This window comes from Brugia malayi (assembly GCF_000002995.4).
Source record: "Brugia malayi strain FR3 genome assembly, contig: Bm_v4_Chr4_scaffold_001, whole genome shotgun sequence".
Taxonomy (NCBI): domain Eukaryota; kingdom Metazoa; phylum Nematoda; class Chromadorea; order Rhabditida; family Onchocercidae; genus Brugia; species Brugia malayi.
In genome coordinates, this window is record NW_025062478.1 from 1,928,759 (window position 1) to 1,946,344 (window position 17,586).

At 31.6% G+C, this 17,586-nt stretch overlaps 3 protein-coding genes across 4 annotated transcripts; 2 read left to right on the forward strand and 1 right to left on the reverse strand.

Moving 5' to 3' along the window:
* Window positions 1–1,255: 1,255 nt before the first annotated feature.
* Window positions 1,256–2,687, forward strand: Bm7678 (Cathepsin L-like precursor, putative; the record flags this gene model as incomplete). The annotated part of the gene is made up of 2 exons (XM_043081331.1): window positions 1,256–1,318; window positions 1,476–2,687. The coding sequence occupies 2 exons, from the start codon at window positions 1,256–1,258 to the stop codon at window positions 2,685–2,687; spliced, it is 1,275 nt and encodes a 424-aa protein (XP_042937265.1).
* A 5,795-nt stretch (window positions 2,688–8,482) lies between these two features.
* Window positions 8,483–12,326, forward strand: Bm7679 (Cathepsin L-like precursor, putative; the record flags this gene model as incomplete). Its single annotated transcript, XM_043081332.1, has 10 exons — window positions 8,483–8,541; window positions 8,876–8,988; window positions 9,121–9,130; window positions 9,551–9,657; window positions 9,809–9,948; window positions 10,075–10,239; window positions 11,384–11,533; window positions 11,638–11,866; window positions 12,014–12,116; window positions 12,230–12,326. The coding sequence occupies 10 exons, from the start codon at window positions 8,483–8,485 to the stop codon at window positions 12,324–12,326; spliced, it is 1,173 nt and encodes a 390-aa protein (XP_042937266.1).
* A 751-nt stretch (window positions 12,327–13,077) lies between these two features.
* Bm1666 (Cathepsin L-like precursor, putative) lies at window positions 13,078–16,346 on the reverse strand (the record flags this gene model as incomplete). Of its 2 annotated transcripts, XM_043081333.1 has the most annotated exons (10): window positions 13,078–13,174; window positions 13,347–13,449; window positions 13,586–13,817; window positions 14,028–14,186; window positions 14,543–14,710; window positions 14,838–14,977; window positions 15,128–15,234; window positions 15,656–15,665; window positions 15,798–15,910; window positions 16,246–16,346. In XM_043081333.1, the coding sequence occupies 10 exons, from the start codon at window positions 16,344–16,346 to the stop codon at window positions 13,078–13,080; spliced, it is 1,230 nt and encodes a 409-aa protein (XP_042937267.1). The 2 variants fall into 2 exon arrangements, with proteins under 2 accessions (XP_042937267.1, XP_042937268.1); XM_043081334.1 differs by lacking the exons at window positions 15,656–15,665; window positions 15,798–15,910; window positions 16,246–16,346 and having other exon boundaries at window positions 15,128–15,200.
* Between the last annotated feature and the right edge of the window lie 1,240 nt (window positions 16,347–17,586).

Consider the following 17,586-nt stretch of genomic DNA (forward strand, 5'->3'; position numbering starts at 1 on the left):
AGAAATAAGAGTTTGTATTTAGTATGCTGAAATATGTTAATTCGAATTTCAAATACTTATTTCGACTTTATAAACTTTAGTTCAACAAATGGCTTAATGGATTGGTTTAACAAATTATATGAAAGTTACAATAATGAACCGAAAAGATTGTTTCGAGTAGCAGTACACTGAGGAAAATTTTATTTATTTTATCTACTGATCAAAATTGATGGCAAAATTTTGGAATTTTCTTAAGCCCTTTGCCCACTTCATTTTTAAATCATTAGTGATCCAAATCACAATTTAATAAATTCCAACAATATTATCAAATATTCAAGTCCTTGTAAATTATTAGTATTTTTGCAAATATCTAATTTAATAATCAGGAAAAAAAAACTGTAGTGATGTTAGCATTTAATTCACACTGCACTTTCATTCAAAATTAGCATCCACCATCAACAATCGAACATAACCGATTACTATTGTTGAAATGCTCAGACTGGTAAGCAACTTGTATAATTAGTTTTTTTTTTTTTTGGTAATGTCTTTCTTCAGAGAAAAGAAAGAAGCAAAAGTTTTGAATAAAGACAAAAAGCTGTTTTTTTAATATCAGCAAAGTTTCTATTATACAATCAGTATGCTTATTTTAATTTTACAAAATAAGAAAACAACCCATTCTTTTAATTTATTTTATTGTGACAAATTCATTCATTTAAATAGAAAGAACAATAATATGGTGAATTTTCTGAAAGCAATGCATGTTGTCCCCAAGTTTTGGAGAGAAATACAATTTCGGAACACAATGCTTTCAATTCAATTCAATTCAACCCATTTCAACTGGAAAATTCTGTAGAAGCAGAATGAAACAAGTAACACATAAATGTCTTTAAATTTTGCAGCACAACTCAAATTATTCAGTGTGGCAACAATTCCAGGGCTTTCCTATGGGCAAAAATTAGAAAACTTAATGCTTCTTCAAAGGTTGCATAAGGAGAAGGTTCTTTTGTAGAATGAAACCCTTTTAGAAATATTATGCGATTCTGGAGGGAGGATTTCACTACCATGGAAAGTAAGAAAAGAATTTGACCGAGATTTCTCGAATCATAAATTGCCTGGTGCTTGGCTAATCCAAGTAGTATACTAGTATTGTTGATTTGAATGATTGTTAATTAGTGCTTAAAATTCTATACTCAATTAAAAACTTTAAAAATGCAAGCATTTACTATTTTGATTCGCAGTCAATTACTTTCTTTTAGTTCAAATTTGATTAATCGAGATGGTGAAAATGAAGAAAGGAATCATTTTCCTTCTTATCATTGCTTTTTCATCTTGTACAAAGGTATTAAATTTGTTTCAATTTTTTGAAAAACAATCTGAAATAGGCTCTGGTTTCACGTTCCGTAGGAAATCAAACTGCCTTTTTGTGAGCTTCTTTAAATGAGCATTTCCACTTTCACAAATTTTGTGATTTCTATTTTCCAGTTTCGTTTTTTTAGGCAACAACTCCGGGAATTACGGTAGTAACAACAGTCTTTTTCACATTAACTCAGACAATAACAACAAGAACAGTTTCTTCTTCAGCAGTAACGACTGCACTGCCCATCCAACATAGCAAAAAATCTCTTCCTCAACTACTTCTCATACAACAGCAACTTGTCCAACAGACAGAAAACGAGCAATCTTTTCTCTACCTTCTGGAACAACAAGATCCTGTGCCTCACCAACTTCAACAACAACAACAACTTCAAGAACTACAACAAAAGCAGCCGCACCTTCAGCATCTTCTCCAACAACAACAACAACTTCTTCAGCAACTTATACAACACCAACATAAGCATAACTGTAAACAACAAATACAAAGTCTTCTTCAACAACAGCATAGTATCCTTCAACAACTTCAGCATCATCAACCATTTCTGAATCAACTTCAGCACCAACAACGTGTCATTCTTCAGCAACTTCTTCAGCGACAAAAAATTGTCCAATATCTACTGCATCAATTGCCTCATCAACAACAATTATTTCAAAAACAACAACCTATTCTTCAACAATTTTTCCAGCAACAATTGCTTTCTGTCCAGCAAATGCTTACTGTTCAACAACAAATGCAACAAAATCTCCAGCAACTTGAACATCATAATCATCATGATCATCAAATTCAACAGCAACAACAACTTATTCAACTGCTTCAACAACACCAAACTGTATTAAAGCAACTTCAACAACAGAAACAATTACTTCTTCAGCAGCTTCAACATCAAGTGCAAATACTTCAGCGACTGCAACAGCAACAACCTTTTGATCAGAAACTTCAAAAACAACAATCTCTTCTTCAACAACTTCTACAGCTACAACAGCTCCTTCTTCAGCAATTCCAACAACAACAACCACTTATTCAGCAGCTCCTCCAACAACAACAACTTCTTGTGCAGCTTGTACAACAACAACAGCAACTGCTTCTACAAATGCTCCAGCAACCTCAGCAAATACCTAATCTCCTTCAACAACTTCTCCAGCTACAAGTGCAATTCCAACAACTTATGCAGCAACAACAACAACTTCTTCAACAACTCCTGCAAAAGCAACCTTCACTTCAGCAACTTCTTCAACGACAACAGCCTGTCGTTGGAGAACTTCTGAAAAGCAAACAAAGTCTTCTCCAAAAGTTACAACAGCAATTGCATTATTTCCTTCAATTCCAGAAATAATCATTTCTCAAACAACTAAGCATCAACAATAAATGATTCTTTTTCTTTTTTTCGTGAGATATCTGATTTCTATATTTTCATTTTCTCCAAACTCACCATGTCAACACACACAACATCACTTACAATTTCTTTGTCGAAATTTCAACAAGAACTTTTTCAATAATTTTTTTTTTTCAGTAATTCCCAGCCAAAACAGTATCTACTTGATCTAAACAATCATTAACTTTAGAAATAATATTGCACAGTGGAAACAAACCTGTGGAACTACTATTATCTGAGCAAAAAATTTTCCGATATGTAAATTTTGATGAATACTAATCAATTTTGCTTCATGGAAATTATGTTATTTTAACTATTATTTTTCCGTTTTAATGTTCAATACCATATCATAGATATCTATTATAGCGTTGAATTATTCGCTGATAACGTATTCGATAGAGATAAGACATTAAACAAAACAATAAAACATGAAAATAAGAGAATAATAAAGCATTTACGAAGTAATTGTAATTAGACAGCACTAACACGGAAATATAGTGACGTCTAATTCAAGGTAAAGTACTTCAAGGTAAAGCAGAAGAAAGCTCAATAGACTGTGTTGCAAAAAGGTCAATTAATTTATTATATATACTCAACTTTTTGCTGACTTTCGTAGTTATCCATATTATCAGTTCCTGAAATGTTGGTGCTTAGACTGTCACAGATGTCCAAGTTATTACTTCCCAGAAGTTAGTGTTGTTACCTTTTCCTTTTCTTCACTTTTATTACTTTATTAATACATATTCCCACTTTGTAATAATTAATGATATTATTGAAATGTTAAAATCAACTCGGAAGCAATGCATTCTTTTTGCCATTCTGATATTTTGCTGTCATTTATGAAATCAGAAACAATTTATAGCGATAATTTCACGCCCACTTTAAAATCTGCAAATATTTCACTTTTTAAACTATTAAACTATTTTCAAAGTGATACTAAATCGTTTCTCATATTTGAATTTTCAGTCTTTTGGACTTTAAAAAGAAATTAATTTGTATGCAAAGTTTAATCAAAAACCTTCAGTGATATCAAATTCATCGATATAATCCATCAACTGATCTATTTTGCTATCCATTATCTAATTAAATTTTCCATTGCAAAATTAGGCAATATCCCATGCAACGATAGAAATAATTGTATATTCTAAGAATGAAAGAAATTTTGCTAATGCACAATTTATTATTGATTGCAGTGATATTAATAATCAAAATAAATGATAGTTTTTACTGATAAGATAAGTTATCTGAATTGCATTTCGACTTAGTTTAGTATACGACATTGCAATAAGACTAACACTTGTTTTTAGGTATTTTTCCTGCAATCTAAGAGTATTATTTGAAATTGAACCAAAATATTTCATCCTGTCTCTATCGATTTCTGAAGCAACTAAAGGCAGTAATAAGAAATTAATTATGGACAGTATGATCGATCTCATTTTTTGATCTGAAATATTCATTGGTTAGCAGGTCATTCCTACTTGTTAATAATTAGTTTGTTCAAATATTTCCAGTGATGAATTATGAATGCTTCATTCTTAAATAGAATTACGCAAATTTTTTGAATTATTTTCAGAATAAAAGTTATGAAAAGAACAATAATAAATGACAGAGAGCATAAAATACTGAGAAAGACAAAAAAAAGTTACCAATATAAGGAGAAAACGAATCTTATCAGCAATGCTTGTGCTTATCACAAATTTTTTTAATGTATGTGACCAAAACATCACTGCTTGCCAAAAGATTAAAGGACAAATCGATTGCTTCAATTATAGAATTGAACTGTCACAGTTCTTTTGGGACATCAGTTTTGCAATCATTAAAGATTTTTAGTTTCGAAAACTGAAAATATTCAGTTCATTAGTTTTCAGTGATTGCCAAAATCCCTGAGACTTTCAGCAACCGGATTCGGTATTATTTACGTTGCTATCTTTATCACTGCTATGTGATATATCCATAGCAATTTCTTTTAATCTTCCAACGTTTCTCCTTCATTTTAAAGTGCTAATTTCTGCAAGATGGCACATTTAGTCCTTCATTTTGAGTAATTAGAATTTTAAAATTTGGCATTTAGGCAAATGAATGGAAATATTTACAAAATTGTCTTTCAAATATAATAGAAAGTATTATCATTTGAAAGTTACATTAGAGATGGAGAAAATTCGAACAGTTCCGTTAAAAGAGTATCTTCAGGACGTGAATAAATCATGAATAGATTTTTCACACTGCAACGAGTTAATTCTGACGATAGCAGATTTACAGAGTTCATAATATTCAGCCCAGGACTTTGGTCACTCGAGAATGACATAGTCTTGTCCGAATGACCAAGCAAAGAGCGACGAGAAGTATTGCTTTTTCATATGGAGGAGTGAAGAGTACAAAGGGGTTAGATCTCTAACCAAAGCTCATCTCCGGTTGGCTAATCGCAGTCAACGAAAGCTTTCTGCTACAGTCGAATTAGAATAAAGAAACAAAGGCTTCAAAATTGTGTTCAAATTAACTCATTCACATTGAAATATCCGAACCAATCTTACACTGAGGGTATGAATAACCCGAGTGTTCTGGGTTTAATTGCCCACGAAATGCTACGACTTAACATTGACATTGTCGTCCTTAGTGAAATCTGTCTCTCAAAGAAAATCATGCCAGCTGAACACTCTTCTGATCAGGTAAACCAAGAATTGAACTTTCCCAGCTAGAACTGGTTTCATGATTATACCTCTCTAAATTTGTTAATGTGACAGGTGATTCAACTATTGTCCTTTCAACATATGCTCATCTAAAGAGTTCCTATAGGGAAAGAACTAAGGTCTGGGATGAATACAAGGTAAACATAATGTTGAAAACTACAATGACAACAAGCGTCTCCTGTAGGAGTTTAACACAGAGTAGCACACGATGATTCTTCACATAAATCCGGTCCGGAAATAACTGGATGCATTCTCGGCCTAAGCACCGGTACTGAATGACGTCTGGTGACCTCTGTAACGGTTTTTATATCTAATCATCAATATTTTTGGTTTTAAATTTCACCAAAAATAGATGCAGATGCAAAACAACTATAATTAATGAAAAGATATTGCAAAAGAGAAAATAAAAATAATTTAATTCATAAATAACAAAAAAAAATGGAGTTGACTAAAAAGCGCGTAGAAGCAAAAAAGACCAAAAATGTCACACATTGAACAGAAATAATAAAAAAAAAAACGCGAGCTATGAGGAAAGATTGGATATTAGCAAGGCGACATGTTTTAAAATAAATTAAAAAAGATTGAAAAAGTGAAATGAAGTAATATTTAGAAAAAAACTTCCACAAATCAAAATTTAATCAACAAGAAGCATAAAGTAAGTGAGCTTTATAAAAACTATAAAAAAGATATTTTGCAAAATGACAAATATAATAAACAAATGTAAAATGGCATGAAAAAAAAATTTTTTTTTTCGAGGAATAAAGTTCAATGATAAAAAGAAACTTAGCAGTACAAAAAAAAAAAGAGTGAAAAGAAAAAACGAAAAGTAGATAATAAAATTGGAACGGATTTCGTAGACTATTTTGCTACTAATAGACCATGGCATATGGATATAAACAGTAAGAAAAAGTATTTCATAGTTCTCAATATGAATGTTTAAAGTAATGATAGCTTTTCTTGGGTCATTCTATTAACTTTAAGTTGCCCAGGATAAGTTTGTCGAATTCTCAATTAGAACCTATTTAAGCAACTAGCATAATAATCAAGACGTCCAATCATTTCCTTTGATGATCCGTAGTTTGACTTATTATTTTCGTGGATAAGCTCATTCCCGTTGGGTTAGATAAATTCATTTATTTCATTGAAAAGTTTTTGAATCTTTGACTTTGGTATTTCGGCTCCTTACAACAAAGTGTCAGACATACCTCAGTCACTTCGGACTGCAATAATTTTTTTGTGAAATTTGGGCTTCTGACTTTCTAACTTTTGTAGCTTACATTGGTTCATCAGATTTAAACGAATAGGTTTAAAGAAGTAATCAGCACCAATAAGATAGTCAACTGTTTTCAATAACTCGCTGAATCTCTCAATTGATTCTCAATTGATGTCTGAACCATTCATTATTGCGTAGGTAATAGATGGATGTTAGGATTATTACATAGTATCAAATTATATCTTAAAAGATTAAAGACTGACTGTAGACTGTGTGGTTCGAACAGATCTTTAGATGATAGATTATTGATCGTAATGACATTCTTAGAGTATTCCATCAATGCATTAGGATTCATTGAAGTTTAAAAGTGTTTGGTATTATTCATGGCACAAATTAGAATGAACAATTGTTGGTCATTAGCATGTACACTTCTATCTTATAGAATTAAACTAATTGTTTGAAATCGCTTTTGTTTTTCCTTTAGTTTTTATTTGCCATTTAAGTTACGCAGAGTTACTGAAGATGAATATGAATACTAGATATATGCGATTTTTATATCTTTAAAAGAAATTACTTCCAACTATTCCTTACTATTTTATTAAATTGTTGTGCTATTTTAACTCTGTTGCAGAAAAAAGCAACTTTTGCATTATTTAATGATGAAAATGATTAAAGTATTAAACAAAAAACACTCCTTTCTTGCTTTTATGACCGAACTACTTACTTTTCAATATTTTCATATTTTTAAGATTAAACTGAATATTCATATTATTAGGATCAAACCGATTTTTAGTTGGTTTACTCATAGTCAAAGTTTCTTATCAATTATATCAGCTCGAGATACTGTGATATTACATAAAATTATTGTGCTGAAATTGCTGAACCAAAAATGATATTAAATAAACAAATTATATTACACAAATGATATCTTTGCAGTTGTAGAATAAAACTGTCAGTTATTGTTAATTGTCACATCAAAGTTTATTGCTGCATAAATTGAAGTTATAAGTAAAACAACATACATAAATGTTTTTATAAATTAAATAGTAAAAAAAGTTTTAATTCTTCTAGATTCTGTTTTAATTAAGTTCTACCAATGATAGAAAAATATAATATATTTTAAAAAAATATATTTTGAACTTAACTGATTAGTTTTATTTGCATTATAGCTGATCCGCTTATATTTTGTCAAGGATTTTTGACATTTTATGCAAAAAAAAATTTTTTAAAATTAACTTTGAAGCAAACCTTCAGTTTAGAAAATAATTAAATTTGCAATTATAAATGATTATAAATATACTTTAATGACAGTTCTAGATACAACTATTTAAGAAATTTCGGCAATTTTTAAAAGTTTTTATAAATTAAATATTAATAAAAGCTTTAAATTTCTGTCTTGAATAAGTGCCAAAGATGTTAGAAAAATATAATTCACTTAAGAATGAAAAAAAAAAAAAAAACTAAGCCAAATCATAAGTGGAATGTATTTAATTATCAACTGGACTGCCTGCCTAAGATTCGATGAGATGAAAAAACTAAATTGTCCTTTCGTTTACAGTTTTCCTAAACTGCCAGTATAAATTTCTCTTAATAAATTTTAATAAATAAATATAAATAAATTCCCATTAACTATATAACCCTTTCCATTTTGATTATTACTGAACGGATATTATTGTTTGTTCCTGCCCATTTGGTTTTCAGAAATTCATTTCTCAGAAGAAAATTCCTTTCAAAATATAGTCAACATTGGCATTGTACTTGGTTGATAATAAAGCTGTATCAACAGACTTTCGTTCTTATTTAAGAACGAATGAATGACGGTTCAACACTATCTAGAAAACTTAGATATCGCACTGATGTGGACAATTGCGCAATTGGCGGTACTCGCCTTCTTAGCCGCTTTTGCTACTGCTGGGTGAGTTTTCAATAGATTTTTTCATCCTCTCTGCAAAATTTATCGCGAAATTAGGCAGTTTTCTCTTGCATGCTGGATTTATGTTAGTTGAAGTTTTATCCCAAATTATCCCAGAAGTTTTATCCTAGAGAAATTAACAGTCACAAATTACCTGAGAATTGCTACTTCTCAGGACAGAGCATACATATTCACAAGCAAAAAATGCAATCGTAACATCTGCATGCACGATCTGCAGTCATCAGAAAACCAGCGAAAATACCGATAATTCGGGATTAGTTTATTTATAGCAAGAAAAACCAAGGCTTAAACTTATTATGAATAGAACAATTTTCAGCGAAATAGAACAGCTGAAAGAAGTTCTAGGAAAGTTTGACAAAGATTACAAACAGGGCAATATGACGAGACTTGCGTCCGATTTCAGAAGTGCATTGAAGGAATATGGCGATGGTTTCGTTTTCCTTCTTATTTCACTTCAAATTTTAACCTTTTGAATGAAGGAAACCACTTAAATTAATTTTCATCTGAATTTATTGTAGCAGAAAAGTTAGATTTAAAAATTAAGAATTGTCATATTTTCAGGACAACAAGGGTGAGCACGATTCTATTTCACTGAGTACCATATGATTTCTATTGCAGAATTCTGATGGCATTGACTGAATAAAGCATTTGAAGCTTATAACATAATTTGAGAATTGCTTACCTTCAACACTTCTGATTGCATTTTTCTTTTTATGGGTGGCTAATAAAGCACTCTCGGAATGCAGCATAAAGGCGCAGAATCTGAAAATTAATGAAATAACAAGACGAATAGTTCAATTCATAAATTCTTCTAATCCCGTAGGAAATTGAAAACAGATTGCATAGTTTTCTTTGGAGCTATCTTAGGAATATAGTGGGTATTACTAAAATATCTAACTAAACTAAAGCAAGTAGAGATTGTCTCTAATTTTTCGCTCGTAAAAATTCTTGAAAATGAACCCCATTCAAAAATTACTGTAAATTTAAACAGCAAATCGACCGTTGTGCAAGAATTCTTGAAAAAAATGGAGAGCAATGGCGAGCAACGAGCAATGGAAAAATTAGAAACCGAATGGAAAGATTATGTAACCGCTCTCGGTACAGTTTTCCATCATTGATACTTCAGTATTTCAGAAAAGTAACTCAGTTCTGTGTGCATTTTCATTTCAGTTTTAAATTTTTCTTTTGTAGAACTAAAATTTTAGACGAAAGAGCAAAATTACTGTGAAATAATTCTTGCAATTTGCAGGAAAACATTACGATCAAAAGGAAACCAATTTTAGAATGGCAATATTTGAAAGCAACGAATTAATGACGGAAAAGATAAATAAAAAATATGAACAAGGCTTAGTTTCTTATACAACGGCCCTCAATGACTTGGCTGATTTGGTAAGTAAAGTGAAATGGATTTTGAAAAAGAAAAAGAAAAAATGGGAAATGGGATAGCAATATTTGATTTTGATCTTTTTAAATAGGAATTGTTGATTTTACACCTTCGTTTTGATTCAATTCTAGACCGATGAAGAATTTATGGTGATGAATGGACTTCGACTGCCCAATCAAACTGATCTTCGTGGGAAAAGGCAGACTTCTGAATTTTATAAGTATGATGAAAGGGAGCAACTGCCAGATCTAGTTGATTGGAGAACGAAAGGTGCCGTTACACCTGCCAGAAATCAAGTAGGTTTTATAGACTTATAACTTGTAACATATAACGTCTTGTCCACAATTTCAACACGGATCAATTAGGACTTCTTCAATGATCAAGAACTTGGCGACTAATAGCGCGTGTCACAACATGATCATGACCTCAAGAAGTGAAATATTCAGGGGAACTTGCTAAGATTTTTCAAACGAGTCATAATTGATCGCAACATATCGATTGGGAGTGTTATGAGATTTAGAGTTGAATCTGAATATAACTTGTAACTTGAATTTGACTTTCGTATGCTCAAGAGCCTTTCTTGATTGCTATTGTAGTTGGTATAGACGAATGCTTTGAATGAAAGATTTGTTGTAACGATTTTATTCGCTAACGACCACAATATGTAGGTGTTTAACTATAGCAGCAATAGTGATAATTTCATATAGCACCAACAAATGAAATGAAGGAAATGGATAAATGAATAAATTGTTGGAGAAATGAGTGAACTGTGAGTGGGGGAGAGCAGCTGAGCTGTAGCGTACTGATAAGGAAGAACTGAGAAAACTGATGAAGACAAAAGATTTAAATTCTTATATAGTGGGCACTGACTTGCAGCAAGAGTATAATTGTTGAGTAATGAGCTATCAGATGATCGTTACTCTTTAAGAAGTAGGTTTTAATATTGTAGATTCTCAACGAATGACTATTAGCTTAGGAACCTTTACGATTTTTTTTTACATAGTTCAATCCTTACATATTTCGACATAGCAAGTAAATTTGATTTGGAACAAAGAGTATTTAACATATTAAACAATGTACATATACCCGTTGTTATCAGATGAAAATGTCTAGACAAGAGATAAGCTCAGCTACAATGGGAAGATGAGTGCTGGAATAATGGTTGCTTACAATTTACAATTTGAAACAGTTCTATACTTCTAGTGTTCATTTAAGACAAATTGTAGTATTATGGATTAGTACAATTTTGCGTGATATATTTTGTAAATTATTTGGTGAATCGTGAGATTATTTCGAGTTTCTCGACAAAGGAATGTGTAAACTAAAAATGCATGCAGTGCGGCGGTATTGATGTATAGTGATTATTTGCGCTGAAGTTTGATTAGTTTACATTTGAATGGTTCTAAATAGATAGTTTAATTTTTTGAACTAATTTTGCAGGGACAGTGTGGTAGTTGTTATGCATTCGCTACAGCTGCAGCATTGGAAGCTTATCATAAGCAGAGGACTGGAAGACTTCTTGATTTATCCCCTCAAAATATTGTTGACTGTACAGAGAACTATGGTTGTGATGGTGGCTACATGGTTCCGGTCATTTTTTGATCTTTTTTGAGTGCCTAAAGATTTTTTCATCATTCACTAGCTTTTACTCTTGGTTCCAATTTTTCATTTTATGGGCTTAAGAGGATTTTCAGGTGTTCGAATACGCAACAAAAAATGGAATTGCAATGGAAACGAAATATCCTTACGTTGGGGTTCAGGAAAAGTGCAAGTGGCAAGAAGACATCGCTGTTGTCACAGACAATGGTTTTAACGAAATAGAACCGGGTGACGAATTAGCACTTAAACATGCCGTGGCCAAACGTGGACCCGTTGTTGTTGGAATTTGCGGTTCTAAGCGTTCTTTCAGATTTTATAAAGACGGTAAATTATAATGTATATCTCATCATAAGTTAGAGAATAATTAAGCAATTATTTGTGATAAATGTAATTAAATCATTATTCAACTATCGGTACAACATTGTTTATTTCATTATATTTCGTTTTCCCATTCTTCAATATCTGTTATAGGCGTTTACTCTGAAGGAAACTGCGATGAAATTGACCATGCAGTACTGGTGGTTGGTTACGGAACGGATCGCTCATATGGGGATTACTGGATTGTTAAAAACAGGTTTGCCGCAATTCATCTGTTTTTATTTTGGTTTCCCTAAAAATTTTCTTTTAATGAAATGGACTCAGTTTATTGCTTTGCACTAATGCTAGTAGCAGTTGAAATTTTTTCAGTTGGGGTACAGATTGGGGAAAAGATGGGTATGTTTATATGGCACGAAACAGAGGGAATATGTGCCAGATCGCCTCTATGGCTTCATTTCCCATTTAATATTTACTAAATTTGATATTGGAAGATATTTCTTGCACTTTAGCTTATGTGATATATGTGTTGAGGATGTTAATTATGGTTAATTATGACTTAATAAATTTTTGGTATTCAGAAGAAAAATGAATCAAAGACTATTTTATCAAATAAAAGTAAAATTTCTTGTCAATCCGCATACTATCTTAAAATCTGCCTTTATTAAACCAGGCTATTTAACTCTAAGTTATTTCCAACTAACTTTTTTTATTCATACCGTAATAAAAGTCGCAGAATACTGTAGATGTGATTAATTCATTACTGAAACATTTCTTTTAGCATACGAAATTGTTGGAAAGTGTTAACACTTGCAACTTAAACATAGAAATTATTCGTCGAGCATCGATTAATGGATGATCACTTTTTAGCCCCCTTTTAGTAATCAAAACAAAGAAATGTCATGATATCGTTATTTGACCAGAGAAATAATTCGTTTGATGTTCAAATCTCAACTTGCAGGAAAATGGGCAAAACAAAATTTAATCAAAGGATAAGCAAATTATAAGCTAATAATTTGACGAAGTAATAATTTGCTACAAGATTTGATAACTGCTTGCTATACTAATTCAAAATTTCAAACATAATTTATGAATGTTCTCTTTTTGCATGCGGCATATTTCATTATCAGAAATTTATCTTATTATTAAACCATAATTAGCATATGTATCAAATGTTAAATAGCGAAATAAATATCTTGTGAAATCAAAATTAATTAATATCAGATGGGAAATGAACCCATCGAAGCAACGTGGCACATATTCCCTTTGTTTCGTGCCATATAACCGTATCCTTTAACTCCCCAGTGGGTTCCCCAGCTGAAATTAAAAATCATAAATCCATTTAATTTCAATTCATTCAAAGCAGCCATAATATTTTATTTAGTATTAAGAAAAACTTAAAGAGATACAACGACAAAAAATCATACCAAAAAAAAAAGTATGAAATAAATAAAGTATGAATGATTGTAGGAAGTGAATTGAGACATACCTATTTTTAATGATCCAGTAATCACCGTGAGTTCGATGCGTTCCGTAACCGACAATCAATACTGCATGACTTGGTTTAGTACAGGTATTACTGGAGTAAATACCTGAAAATTTTCAAAGATTAGAGATCAGATTAGAGTTTGGTATAATGTTTGTTTAAAATTTTCTCTTCATATATCCACTGCTTATTCCAAACTTAATTAATTCAAAGTATTTCAGAAATATTTCATTATAACATACCGGACTTATAAAATCTGAAACTTCGTTGATGTCCGGAAATTCCGACAACAACAGGTCCATGTTTAGCTACAGCATGCTTAAGTCCCAGTTCGTCGCCATCTCGTATTTCAAGATAACCTTTATCAGTGGCAACAACATCAGCTTTTCTCCATTTACACGATCGTTTTGCAGTGAACACATACGGATATTTCGATTCTGCTACAATGCCATGCGATTTTGCATATGTGAACACCTGAACACTTTAAATAAGTGAGGTTTATCATTCTGATTATAAACAAATTGCTTACTTACCATTAATTCAAATATCTGCTAAGTGTGCTGCGGTAAAATTTTGGCTTAATTTAGCCAGCAAACATTAACCCAAAATTTGATAATTAAAATGGATTTTTCTTTAAATGTACAGAATTGTTCAGAAAATTTACAGAAAGGATTAGAAAATTACCGGAACCATGAAGCCACCATCACAACCATTGTTACCATGTTCCCATGTGCAATCAATAACATTTTGTGGGGATAAGTTGACAAGTTTTCCAGTCCTTTTCTTATGATAAGCTTCCAATGCCGCAAGTGCACCAAATGCATAACAGCTGCCACACTCTCCCTACAAAATCAGTTTTCACTAGATTTTATCAATCTATCAGCCTATAAAAAAAATTAATTCTTCTATTTAGGATGATTCAGATGCAAATCAATCAAATTTCGATCTCAAACTTCAATGCAAACAATCAATATGCAATGATATTGCTGCATTGCATGCACTTTCAGCTCAAGCATCCAAATCGATATACTGTGATCAATCATGAATCATGAACTCTTGCTGTCCCGATCACGTGGCACAGTCGCCAAGTTCTCGATCACTGAAGAATTCCGATTCGATCTATATTACTTGTCGAATTTGATCACATTGAAATCAAATCAACATGATATTACGGAAAAGAAGTTAAATGTAAATCCTACTTGATTTCTAACAGGTGTAAGGACTCCTTTTTTTCTCCAATCAACTGAACTTGGTAAGCGTTCCCTTTGATCGTACTTGTAAAATGTATCAAAAGACTGTCTTTTCCCACGAAGATAAGTTTGATTGGGCAGTCGAAGTCCATTCATCACCATAAATTCTTCATCGGTCTAGAATTGAATCAAAACGAAGGAGTCAAAATCAACAATTCCTATTTAAAAAGATCAAAATCAAATATTGCTATCCCATTTCCCATTTTTTCTTTTTCTTTTTCAAAATCCATTTCACTTTACTTACCAAATCAGCCAAGTCATTGAGGGCCGTTGTATAAGAAACTAAGCCTTGTTCATATTTTTTATTTATCTTTTCCGTCATTAATTCGTTGCTTGCAAATATTGCCATTCTAAAATTGGTTTCCTTTTGATCGTAATGTTTTCCTGTAAATTGCAAAATTATTTCACAGTAATTTTGCTCTTTCGTCTAAAATTTTAGTTCTACAAAAGAACAATTTAAAACTGAAATGAAAATGCACACAGAACAGAGTTACTTTTCTGAAATACTGAAGTATCAATGATGGAAAACTGTACCGAGAGCGGTTACATAATCTTTCCATTCGGTTTCTAATTTTTCCATTGCTCGTTGCTCGCCATTGCTCTCCATTTTTTTCAAGAATTCTTGCACAACGGTCGATTCCCTGTTGAAATTTACAGTAATTTTTGAATGGGGTTCATTTTCAAGAATTTTTACGAGCGAAAAATTAGAGACAATCTCTACTTGCTTTAGTTTAAGTTAGATATTTTAGTAATACCCACTATATTCCTAAGATAGCTCCAAAGAAAACTATGCAATCTGCTCCCAATTTCCTGCGGGATTAGAAGAATTTATCAATTGAACTATTCGTCTTGTTATTTCATTAATTTTCAGATTCTGCGCCTTTATGCTGCATTCCGAGAGTGCTTTATTAGCCACCCATAAAAAGAAAAATGCAATCAGAAGTGTTGAAGGTAAGCAATTCTCAAATTATGTTATAAGCTTCAAATGCTTTATTCAGTCAATGCCATCAGAATTCTGCAATAGAAATCATATGGTACTCAGTGAAATAGAATCGTGCTCACCCTTGTTGTCCTGAAAATATGACAATTTTTAATTTTTAAATCTAACTTTTCTGCTACAATAAATTCAGATGAAAATTAATTTAAGTGGTTTCCTTCATTCAAAAGGTTAAAATTTGAAGTGAAATAAGAAGGAAAACGAAACCATCGCCATATTCCTTCAATGCACTTCTGAAATCGGACGCAAGTCTCGTCATATTGCCCTGTTTGTAATCTTTGTCAAACTTTCCTAGAACTTCTTTCAGCTGTTCTATTTCGCTGAAAATTGTTCTATTCATAATAAGTTTAAGCCTTGGTTTTTCTTGCTATAAATAAACTAATCCCGAATTATCGGTATTTTCGCTGGTTTTCTGATGACTGCAGATCGTGCATGCAGATGTTACGACTGCATTTTTTGCTTGTGAATATGTATGCTCTGTCCTGAGAAGTAGCAATTCTCAGGTAATTTGTGACTGTTAATTTCTCTAGGATAAAACTTCTGGGATAATTTGGGATAAAACTTCAACTAACATAAACTCAGCATGCAAGAGAAAAGTGCCTAATTTCGAGATAAATTCTGCAGAGAGGATGAAAAAAATCTGTTGAAAACTCACCCAGCAGTAGCAAAAGCGGCTAAGAAGGCGAGTACCGCCAATTGCGCAATTGTCCACATCAGTACGATATCTAAGTTTTCTAGATAGTGTTGAACCGTCATTCATTCGTTCTTAAATAAGAACGAAAGTCTGTTGATACAGCTTTATTATCAACCAAGTACAATGACAATGTTGAAGATTTTATTTGAAATGTGAACTTTCTTTTAACAAATTGTTTGTTTTGTAGAGCATTCCAATAGGTCAACTGTAAAAAACAAACCATATTGAAAAAAAATATTTATGCAATTGAAATTTTATTCAAAATAATCCTCGGATTGAAAAACGGAAAAATAAAAATATTTGAGAAATGATTCGTATAGTATTCGAGAAGGAAAACAGCTCAATTTAAAATCAATTTTTGTTTTTCGTTATTCGAAAGCAATGAGAGCTTGATTTCTTGCATTAGCAATTTTGGTCATGAACTGACACATTTTGATAATTTGAGATTTTCTATTAATGCTATTTTAAAAATGATTTTAAGAAGTACAAAGATTTCCGTTTTGGAAATTTCTGCTTATTATTTGAATATTTAAGTCTGAAAGTGAAGTAAAATTTTATCTTTTCTAATACCTCTTCTTTTCAAGATATTGTGATAAAAAGCAAGCAGTTCCGCTTCTTTTAGAGTTAATAAAAGTTATTTTGATTTTGGATGAATTAAAATACATTACTCCAACAGTCATTCGAAATGCAAAGAATCATATAGCAAAAGGAAGTAATATTTCTAGGGTAATTCCCATAGTCGTTAAACATCTCTGATTGTTTTATTTACTTTTTTGTCTTTGTGTTTAAAATAATTCATAGCATTTCTAATTTATCCCTTCATGATAACTTCGATTAAAGAGATCGAAGGTTTATTTTCGCAAATTATCTCTTTAAAATTCCATCATATGTTGCTCGCTTTATATTAGCAGCGTCAAAATAATTGCTTTACCTCAAAAATTGAACATTACTTTATTCACCACCTGCTAGTGCTAATCCTTAGTTCCTCTTACAGGAATTCATTTTGTCAGATTTTAAGATTATTAGAATGTGCTCTTTACTTATCACAACTAATGAGAAGATATGAAAATTGCTGTTATTATCTAAATATTCTTTTTTATTTTCTAAATAACAAAAAGCGACTATTCTGTAAATCCTTGTTAGAAGAAGGAAGATAAGGTCATAGCTAATTATCATCCCTCTCTTTTTATCTCCCTCTCTCCCTGCCTCCCTTTCTCGCTATTCCCGAACATAATCATCATTTAAAGGTGGGTTTATATGCCTCGCATATCCTTAGGACGATTATCTCATTTCTCAAGTGAA